Source organism: Clarias gariepinus, chromosome 22 (assembly GCF_024256425.1).
Source record: "Clarias gariepinus isolate MV-2021 ecotype Netherlands chromosome 22, CGAR_prim_01v2, whole genome shotgun sequence".
NCBI lineage: Eukaryota > Metazoa > Chordata > Actinopteri > Siluriformes > Clariidae > Clarias > Clarias gariepinus.
The window spans coordinates 19134747-19146706 of NC_071121.1; the positions used below are offsets into that span (position 1 = coordinate 19134747).

Sequence of the window (11960 nt, forward strand, 5' to 3'; positions counted from 1 at the left end):
CTAATCAACCAATCACATGGCAGTGGCTTCAATGCATTTAGGTGTGTGGTCCTGGTCAAGACAATCTCCTGAACTCCAAACTAAATGTCAGAAAAGGTGATTTAAAGTGGTGCCAGACGAGCCGGTCTGAGTATTTCACAATCTGCTCAGTTACTGGGATTTTTACGCACAACCATTTCTAGGCTTTACAAAGAATGATGAGAAAAAGGAAAACAGCCAGTATGGGGCAGTCCTGTGGGTGAAAATGCCTCGTTTATGTTAAAGGTCAGAGGAAAATAGACCAAATGATTCAAGCTGATAGAAGAGCAACTTTGACTGAAATAACCACTTGTTACAACCGAGGTATGCAGCAAAGCATTTGTAAAGCCGCCACACGCACAACCTTAACCCGGGCTAAAACAGCAGAAGACCCCACCGGGTACCACTCATCAGTGTTTACTGTACTAAAATGGCCCCCACAGTCACCAGATCTCAACCCAATAGAGCATCTTTGGGATGTGGTGGAACGGGAGCTTCGTGCCCTGGATCGGCATCCCACAAATCTCCATCAACTGCAAGATGCTATCCTATCAATATGGGCCAACATTTTTAAATGTGCTTTCAGCACCTTGTTGAATCAATGCCACATAGAATTAAGGCAGTTCTGAAGACAAAATGAGGTGAAACAACGTCTTAGTATGGTGTTTCTAATAATCCTTTGAGTGTAAATGTGTATGTATATATATATATATATATACACACACACACAGTGGTGTGAAAAACTATTTGCCCCCTTCTTGATTTCTTATTCTTTTGCATGTTTGTCACACAAAATGTTTCTGATCATCAAACACATTTTACTATTAGTAAGAGATAACACAGGTAAACACAAAATGCAGTTTTTAAATGATGGTTTTTATTATTTAGGGAGAAAAAAACTCCAAACCTACATGGCCCTGTTTGACAAAGTAATTGCCCCCTGAACCTAATAACTGGTTGGGCCACCCTTAGCAGCAACAACTGCAATCAAGCGTTTGCGATAACTTGCAACGAGTCTTTTACAGCGCTCTGGAGGAATTTTGGCCCACTCATCTTTGCAGAATTGTTGTAATTCGGCTTTATTTGAGGGTTTTCTAGCATGAACCGCCTTTTTAAGGTCATGCCACAACATCTCAATAGGACTTTGACTAGGCCACTCCAAATTCTTCATTTTGTTTTTCTTCAGCCATTCAGAGGTGGATTTGCTGGTGTGTTTTGGGTCATTGTCCTGCTGCAGCACCCAAGATCGCTTCAGCTTGAGTTGACGAACAGATGGCCGGACATTCTCCTTCAGGATTTTTTGGTAGACAGTAGAATTCATGGTTCCATCTATCACAGCAAGCCTTCCAGGTCCTGAAGCAGCAAAACAACCCCAGACCATTACACTACCACCACCATATTTTACGGTTGGTATGATGTTCTTTTTCTGAAATGCTGTGTTACTTTTACGCCAGATGTAACAGAAAACGCACCTTCCAAAAAGTTCAACTTCTGTCTCGCCGGTCCACAAGGTATTTTCCCAAAAGTTTGGCAATCATTAAGATGTTTTTAGCAAAATTGAGACGAGCCTTAATGTTCTTTTTGCTTAAAAGTGGTTTGCGCCTTGGAAATCTGCCATGCAGGCCGTTTTTGCCCAGTCTCTTTCTTATGGTAGAGTCGTGAACACTGACCTTAATTGAGGCAAGTGAGGCCTGCAGTTCTTTAGATGTTGTCCTGGGGTCTTTTGTGGCATCTCGGATTAGTTGTCTCTGCGCTCTTGGGGTAATTTTGGTCGGCCGGCAACTCCTGGGAAGGTTCACCTCTGTTTCATGTTTTTGCCATTTGTGGATAATGGCTCCCACTGTGGTTCGCTGGAGTCCCAAAGCTTTAGAAATGGCTTTATAACCTTTACCAGACTGATAGATCTCAGTTACTTTTGTTCTCATTTGTTCCTGAACTTCTTTGGATCTTGGCATGATGTCTAGCTTTTGAGGTGCTTTTGGTCTACTTCTCTGTGTCAGGTAGCTCCTATTTAAGTGATTTCTTAATTGAAACAGGTGTGGCAGTAATCAGGCCTGGGGGTGACTACAAAAATTTAACTCAGGTATGATAAACCACAGTTAAGTTATTTTTTAACAAAAGGGGCAATCACTTTTTCACACAGGGCCATGTAGATTTGGAGTTTTTTCTCCCTTAATAACGTAAACCTTCATTTAAAAACTGCATTTTGTGTTCAATTATGTTATCTTTGACTAATAGTTAACGGTTTTTGATGAGCAGAAACATTTAAGTGTGACAAACATGCAAAAGAATAAGAAATCAGGAAGGGGGCAAATAGTTTTTCACACCACTGTGTATATGTATATATATATATATATACACACATATATATATATATATATATATATATATATATACACACATATATATATATATATATATATATATAAATAAAAAAAAATATATATATATATATATATATAAATACACACACACACATATATATATGTATGTGTATGTGTGTGTGTGTGTGCGCGCACACACACACACACACACACACACACACACACACACACACAGGTCCTTCTCAAAAAATTAGCATATTGTGATAAAGTTCATTACACACAACAGAGGAATTTTGAGTTTTCATGAGCTGTATGCCAAAATCATCAATATTAAAATAATTTAAAGGCTTGAAGTACTTCAGTTGTGTGTAATGAATCTAAAATATATGAAAGTCTAATGTTTATCAGTACATTACAGAAAATAATTAACTTTATCACAGTATGCTAATTTTTGGAGGAGGACATATATACATATACACCTGAAGAGTGAACCATTAAGGATTTTTTTTATTGTATTAAAATTGTTTATAAACTGAAAATGTTATCCTCAATAAACTTTAAAAAAAATTAACAAAATTAATTAATCATGCTTAATCACTGTCTATACCTATTAATAGTAATTAACTAGATAATTTTTAATCGGTTGACAGCAATAACTATTAATATAATGAAATATTTCAATAAAGCTATAAAATGATTTTGTATTTAAAAATTTTAATAAAAAAGGGAAACCATTATTGGCCAAAATTTAAATAATAAATGGAATAAAAACATCAAAACTGTGCACTGGACACCCAAAATTAATTTACTTACAGTCATCATCATCTTCATTCTTTTCTTCATCTACCTCCTCACCTTCATCTGGACTAAAAGACAAACTGGCAATTTTTCTCTTTTGCTCCTCTTTTCTTTTTTTCTCTTTCTGCTTCTCTAACTTTCTAAAACAGAACAATGTATTAAAAGACAATATAAAATGACTTGCAAAGGAAAGTAAATTCAATGAATTGATCTGGGACATCCACAAGATTTTTGTGACTAGGAGTAAATGTCTCACAGTTGTAGCTCTTTAGACTGCTCCTTCTTGGCCAACTGTTTTTCTCGTTCTTTTACAAGGGCTTCTTGCTTTGCTTTCATATCATTTAAAGTCACCAGACCTAAAAAAAACAAAACAAAAAATGAAATGAAAGAAACCTGGAACCAGGTACTTAATTTTTATTTATTTTACACACACACAGGCACAGGCATACACACACACAGGCATACACACGCGCACACACACACACACAGGCATACACACGCGCGCACACACACACACACACAGGCATACACACGCGCGCACACACACACACACACAGGCATACACACGCGCGCACACACACACACACACAGGCATACACACGCGCGCACACACACACACAGGCATACACACGCGCGCACACACACACACACAGGCATACACACGCGCGCACACACACACACACAGGCATACACACGCACACACACAGGCATACACACGCACACACACAGGCATACACACGCACACACACAGGCATACACACGCACACACAGGCATACACACACACACACACAGGCATACACACACACACACACACGCATACACACACACACACACAGGCATACGCACACACACACAGGCATACGCACACACACACAGGCATACGCACACACACACAGGCATACGCACACACACACAGGCATACGCACACACACACAGGCATACGCACACACACACAGGCATACGCACACACACACAGGCACACGCACACACACACAGGCACACGCACACACACACAGGCACACGCACACACACACAGGCACACGCACACACACACAGGCACACGCACACACAGGCACACGCACACACAGGCACACGCACACACAGGCACACGCACACACAGGCACACGCACACACAGGCACACGCACACACAGGCACACGCACACACAGGCACACGCACACACAGGCACACGCACACACAGGCACACGCACACACAGGCACACGCACACACAGGCACACGCACACACAGGCACGCACACACAGGCACACACAGGCACACACACACAGGCACACACAGGCACACACACACAGGCATACACAGGCACACACACACAGGCATACACACACACACACACAGGCATACACACACACACACACAGGCATACACACACACACAGGCAGGCAGGCATACACACACACACACACAGGCATACACACACACACACACAGGCATACACACACACACACACAGGCATACACACACACACACACAGGCATACACACACACACACACACACACACACAGGCATACACACACACACACACACACACACACAGGCATACACACACAGGCATACACACACACACACACAGGCATACACACACACACAGGCATACACACACACACAGGCATACACACACACACACAGGCATACACACACACACACAGGCATACACACACACACACAGGCATACACACACAGGCATACACACACACACACAGGCGCGCACACACACAGGCGCACACACACACAGGCGCACACACACACAGGCGCACACACACACAGGCGCACACACACACAGGCGCACACACAGGCGCACACACACACAGGCGCACGCACAGGCGCACGCACAGGCGCACACACGCGCACACACGCGCACACGCGCACACGCGCACACACGCACACAGGCAGGCGCACACACAGGCAGGCGCACACACAGGCAGGCGCACACACACACACACACACAGGCAGGCGCACACACACACACACACACAGGCAGGCGCACACACACACACACACAGGCAGGCGCACACACACACACACAGGCAGGCGCACACACACACACACAGGCAGGCGCACACACACACACACACACACACAGGCAGGCGCACACACACACACACACACACACAGGCAGGCGCACGCACAGGCGCACGCACACGCGCGCGCACACACGCGCACACACGCGCACACACGCGCACACACGCACAGGCACACGCACACACACGCACACACAGGCAGGCGCACACACAGGCAGGCGCACACACAGGCAGGCGCACACACAGGCAGGCGCACACACAGGCAGGCGCACACACAGGCAGGCGCACACACAGGCAGGCGCACACACAGGCAGGCGCACACACACACACACACAGGCAGGCGCACACACACACACACACACACACACACACAGGCAGGCGCACACACACACACACAGGCAGGCGCACACACACACACACACACACAGGCAGGCGCACGCACACACACACACACAGGCAGGCGCACGCACACACACACACACAGGCAGGCGCACGCACACACACACACACAGGCAGGCGCACGCACACACAGGCAGGCGCACGCACACACAGGCAGGCGCACGCACACACAGGCAGGCGCACGCACACACAGGCAGGCGCACGCACACACAGGCAGGCGCACGCACACACAGGCAGGCGCACGCACACACAGGCAGGCGCACGCACACACAGGCAGGCGCACGCACACACAGGCAGGCGCACGCACACACAGGCGCGCACGCACACACAGGCGCGCACGCACACACAGACGCGCACACGCGGGCACACACACGCGCACGCGGGCACACACACGCGCACGCGCGCACACACACGCACACGCGCGCACACACACACACACGCGCGCACACACACACACAGGCATAGACGAAATCAACATGCAATATCGTTGATGAAAAATTACGAGACACTTTCATTTTCATCAACACAATTTTTTTTAATAACCCCAAAACTTGTAACAGCCCCAAAAACTATGATTTTATATTTAGTGCTGGTTGTCACACTAAATGCTGGTTTGATTTTTTACCTGTTCATTTAATTTCCATTTTGTTTATTTATAGAAATACATTATTAACACTTTTAATAGTACCATGCACACAAACAAAAAAAAACACTTCAGTGATTAATTAAAATAAATGATTCAACTCTGAAGCTTGCTTACCCACAGTGCTTGACTTTAGCTCTTGCTCAACAGCATCATAATGAGCTGAAAACTTTTTATCAATGTTGGATTTTACAATGTTGTCCTGTAAAGCAAAACAAAATCAAAATTTTACTATTCATACATCAATGTTAAGTTGTGTAAATTTTATAGGTTGGTTTTTAAGATTGAATCAGTTCCAGAAACAAGATCAGGGGCAATGGCCTTTTATATAGTGTCGTTTGTGCATTTCAAATTCAAAAGAATTTTTATAAAAGATGCACCAATTAATCAGCCAGTGACTGTCATTGGGCATTTTTCCAGTTCAACTTATACACTTCCTTATTTGCAATTATTAAAGACTATTATTGTTTGACTATGGAGCATGCATTTATTGAATTCGAAATATGACAACTAAATATATGTTAGACAAAATGTTGTGCAGAAAAGTTACAAGGTATTATAGTCTATGTATGTCAATTATAGTTCTAAGAAAAGCAAAATCCAATTTAAATTGATTATTTATACAGCGCTCTAAACAATGAACGCTGTTACAAAACATAAATAACAATTAGGGATGTATTAAGTACAGTATGTAAAAAAAACAACAAATGTATAAATTTATAAACCTATCAATTTGTCCCTAATGAGCAAGACGGAAATGTCCTCAAAAAGGAATTAATAAAATAAAATACGCAGTTTTGGTATCAAGCAATCTATTGTATATGCATGTAATAATAATAATACATTAATTAGGAAACATTTGCATTTTGAGCTACAGGTACTGAAGCAGGTCATTTGGAACATGAATAATACAAAATAATACTTAGACATGCTAGAACTCATGCTCTTCATGGTATGTCAGCTGTAACATTAAAAAGACATTTCAGAAACCTCTGCGAACTGGTAAAAATGAGTGCCACCTTAAACATATCCAATATAAGGTACTACTGCACCAAGGCCCTGTTATATCCCATCTAATTTAGATGATTAGTTGATAAACACTGTAAATTATTCCATAGGTGACACAAACCATCAGCTATATTCATCAGTTAAGAACGCTAATTGGACAAAGACCAATTACTACATTTCACAGGGTAATACAAATGTTCACAATTTTTTTTTTTTTTGGTTTGTTTGTTTTTGCAGCTTAGGTCAGTCTCAGAGCATGGGGTGTACCACTGAAAACACCTACCCATTCATTCCTATTCATAAACTTCTCCCTTACCAGAAGACAAAAAAGGCATGACATCTGTCATCAGTTTTTTTTACTAAAAGCCTTTCATTCACTAATTACTCTGTGACAAATAAAGCATGAAGTTTGTCCAAATTTGAACCCTAATTCAGTGCGAGATGCAAATTTAAATTTTATTTGTCACATACACAGTCATACACAGTACGATATGCAGTGAAATGCTTAGACAACTGCTTGTGACCTAAAAATAGAAGACTATGAATAGTAATAGGAAATAAATATGAAAATTTAAATATAGGGCAAATAAAACTAGGAAAGAATAAAATCAAATATAAAAAGTAAAGTAAAAAAAATAAATAACTGTACGACAAAAATACACAATATAGAAAATATTTGAAGAATGTATGAAGAATCCAATGTTTGTGCAATCCACATATTTGTCTAGTGCAGTGTAAAATATGCTTAAAAAGTGATTTATTTAAAGTGACTTGTGACAGAGTGATATGATGACCACCAGGTGTGGTTGTGCAGTGGCCACTAGTGTAAACGAAGGTCCAGAATGTCCAGTGTGTGTGTAAAAACCACATGTGTGGGTCAGTACTGTGTGGTGGTGAGATTAAGAGACCGTATCGCCTGTGGGAAGATGCTCCTCCTCAGTCTCTCCGTGTTGGCCTTCAGGGAGCGACATCGCTTTCCTGGCCTCAACAGAGAGAACAGTCCATTGTTGGGATGGCTGAGGTCCTTCACGATCTTCCAGGCCTTGGTCGATGGTGTAGATCGAGTGCAGGTCAGGGAGCTCGGTGCGGATGATGCGCTCAGCTGATCGCACAACCCACCAGGTTGAGATGTTTCCCGTCAGAATGCTCTCTATGATGCAGGAATAAAAGTTCCTGAGCACCTTGGAGGGCAGTCGGAAGTCTCTCAAGCGTCTGAGGTGGTAGAGACGCTGTCGGGCCTTTTTCACCACGGTGTTGATGTGACAGGACCATGACAGGTCCTGCGTGATGTGAACACAGATATTTGAAGCTGCCCACTCTCTTCACTGGGCTCTCGTTGATGACGGGGGTCTGGTAGTTCCTCTCCTGCTTAGTGCTGAAGTCCACCATCAACTCCTTTGTCTTACTGACGTTTAGAAGGAGGTTGTTCCTCTGGCACCAGTTCTCCAGATTCCTAATCTCCTTCAGGTAGGCCATCTCGTTGTTATCAGAGATCAGGCCCACCACGATGGTGTCGTCAGCAAACTTAATGATGGTGGTGGAGCTGGTAGTGGCCACACAGTCATATGTGTACAAAGTACAGCAGGGGGCTCAGAACACACCCCTGGGGGGCTCCAGTGCTGAGAGTGATGGAGGCTGAGACATGTCCGCCCATCCTTACTGCCTGTGGTCTGCCAGTTAGGAAGTTGGAGATCCACTGACACATAGATGAGCTGAGTCCCGGGTGCTCCAGCTTGGTGGTGAGTGTGGAGAAATTATGGTATTGAATGCAGAGCTGTAGTCGATGAAGAGCATTTTAACATAATTCCCCCTTCTAGTGTCCAAGTGAGTAAGTGACGTGTGAAGTAGATGAGAGATGGCATCGTCTGTGGAACGATTTGGACGGTAAGCGAACTGTAGTGTGTCCGGTAGTGAAGAAATGATGAAGTCTCTGAGCAGGCGTTCAAAGCACTTTATCACTACTGAGGTGAGGGCTACAGGGCGATAGTCATTGAGAGAAGCAGGGTGGGGTTTCTTCGGGACAGGAACAATGATGGACTCTTTGAAGCATGTGGAGATCACCGACTGAGATAAAAAGATGTTGAATATCACAATGAACACAGGTGCTAGCTGGTCTGCGCAGGCTCTGAGAATACGGCCTGAGAATACGGCCTAAGATGCTATCTGGTCCTGCTGCTTTCCTGGTGTTCACTCTCTTGAAGCCTCTCCTCACGTCATGCTCGGTGATGATGAACGCGTTTCCGGTGTTGGCAGTGTCTTCTTGTCTGTAGCTGTTAGCGCCGCTAGCATTAGCATCGCTAGCGTCTTTAGCTGCAGCCTCGAAGCGAGCATAGAAGGTGTTCAGCTCGTCTGCCAGAGTCACGTCCGCGGTCGTCATACCGGTTGTTGGTGTTTTATAATCTGTAATTGTCCTTAGTCCCTGCCACAGGCTCCTAGAGTCACTCTGTTGGAGCTGTGACTCTAGTTTTCTCCCGTAGTGCTGCTTCACCTCTTTTACCGCCTTCCGGACGTTGTATGACGCAGCCTTGTATGGTTCCCCGACGCGGGTCCCGTGTTGTAGGCAGCGGTGTGAGATCTCAGAGCGTCGAGGATGGTTTTATCCACCCACAGCTTCTGGTTGAGAAATGTTCTAATAGTCTTTTTCTCCACGGTATCATCCGCTAGTTTCCCAATAAATCCCACAACCGCTTCCGTAAACATGATGACGTCATCATCCGAGCTGTTTCGGAACATGTCCCATGTCTGCGTCATCGAGTGCGTCCTGTAACGCGGCCACCTATTGGTCCGTCCAGCGCGCGACCTCCCTCTGAACCGGAACTTCCTGTTTCAGCCTTTGTTTGTATTTTGGCATGAGGAAGATGGCGGCATGGTCAGATTTGCCAAACGAAGTGCGATTGTGCCTTGTAGCCGTTTTTGACCGTAGTGTAACAATGGTCCAGTGTCCTTTCAGCTTTGGTGGGGCAGGTGATGTGCTGATAAAAGTTTGGTCCCGGTGTTGTGATTGTTGCTGTGTGAATGCCTCATGCAGCTCGCATAAGGCAGTGTCCGTGTCCACTTGTGGTGGAATATAAACGGCGCTGATTAGGACCGATGTGAACTCCCGAGGTAGATAAAAAGGACGACACATGATGGACAGTAGTTCCAGATTTGGTGTGCAGAAGCGTGTGAGAGGAACAACGCTCGCGCTGTTGCACCAGCTGCTGTTAACCATTAAACACACGCCGCCTCCCCTTGACTTCCCTGAGTCCCGTGTCCTGTCCATGCGGTGAACTGAGTCCGGCACCGCTGGGTTCAGCCATGTCTCGGTGAAGCAGAGGAGATTGCAGTCCCGAATGTCTCTCTGGAACTTTAACCTGGCCCTGAGGTCATCGAGCTTGTTTTCCAGTGACTGGACATGGGCGAGCAGGATGCTAGGCAGAGATGTGCAGTGTGCACAGGCTCTCAGCCTGTTCCTGACGCCGGCTCGTTTCCCTCGAGACCGCCGCTTCGTGGCGCGTCCATTGTTCTCCCTCAGGATCTCACTCGGCCAGCTCGGATCCGGAGTAAAAACTTCGAATTGTGAGTACATTGTATACCAATAGAACAAGAGTGTCTCTATCATAACTAATGTACTCCATGGTGGTAATTTTGCCGATTTAAAAACGCTAAAAAATAACTTAAAAAAGACAAACAAAGAAAAGGTGGTCGGAGCAGTCGTGACGGCAGCCGACCTCACCGGCGCCATCTTGGCAATGCTGGCATTTAAGATCTCACCATGATTAGCAGTGTCAGATTCATTATAATTGTTTTCACAGAACACACTTTTTAACCCTGTTTCCTGTTGCATGAATGTTATAAGACTAAAAGACTTCTAAATTTCTATCCATATGTTCAGGAGTGTTCACCGGGTACAGTGTCTAGAGTAGTGGCCACAGCTGTACTGGTCCTGATCCTTTGATTGATTTGTTAATGGTAAAAATTTATGACTGTTAAGTCAGTTCAAGTAACATTCATTTTAAATATTACTTTGGTCCTAATCTGTAAGTCTAGTATTCAAGTGAGGTTGAATTGTACAGGCTTGGGAATATCCACTGGGGATCGTTTGGCCAAAGGGTTTGTGCACCCCGGGTTAAAATCAACGACAAAAAAAAATTACTGGAACATTCTGTAAAACAATGATGTGTCTGCTGTTTTGGATCAAACAGATACATTCGATTAGTTAATATGAAGGTAAAAGGTAATGCAGACAGCATCGTGATTAAATTACTGTTTCTTGGTCTGTTTACAAAAAGCACACTAGACTGCTAGCTACCTGCGCAAATCTAACAGATGCAACTAATTTACTGCTCTTAATTTTAACTACTTTATAACCCACTGAATATATGTAAACTTTTAAATAAAATATTGATTTAAAAATGGTTCAAAGAACACAGAGTTGGACAGCTGCGTCTTTTTGCAGCGCAAAGGAGCTAAATAAAACAGCGCCTCACTTGCCTCTGCAATTTTTTGCTTTAACTGCTCCAGCTGCTCTCTCTCTCTTTCGCGTTTCTTCATGAGCTGCATGGCTCTTCCCGCCTCACTGGCCGCTCCTTTGTACTGCGCCATTGTGTCTTGACTGAAATGTGTTCAAAGGGTAATTGTAAAAAGTCAAATAAAGTAAAAGTTATTTCCGTTATACCGTTTAAACATAAAGTACACTTCGACAAATAAGCTCGATCAAGCTAATGCGTCGTGACCTCTTCTTCGTCGT

The 11960-nt window shown here is 44.2% G+C and overlaps 1 protein-coding gene across 1 annotated transcript in view; it reads right to left on the bottom strand.

Annotated features, from left to right (window-relative positions):
• Positions 1-11960, bottom strand: part of fam50a (family with sequence similarity 50 member A) — a 33183-nt gene extending 21223 nt beyond the window's left edge. The window contains exons 1-4 of the mRNA XM_053482825.1: positions 11705-11960; positions 6341-6425; positions 3397-3496; positions 3156-3280 (exon numbers count right to left, since the gene is read on the bottom strand). Coding sequence (XP_053338800.1) covers positions 3156-3280; positions 3397-3496; positions 6341-6425; positions 11705-11815 — 421 coding nt within the window. The 5' untranslated portion in view covers positions 11816-11960. The remainder of the gene's footprint in view (positions 1-3155; positions 3281-3396; positions 3497-6340; positions 6426-11704) is intronic.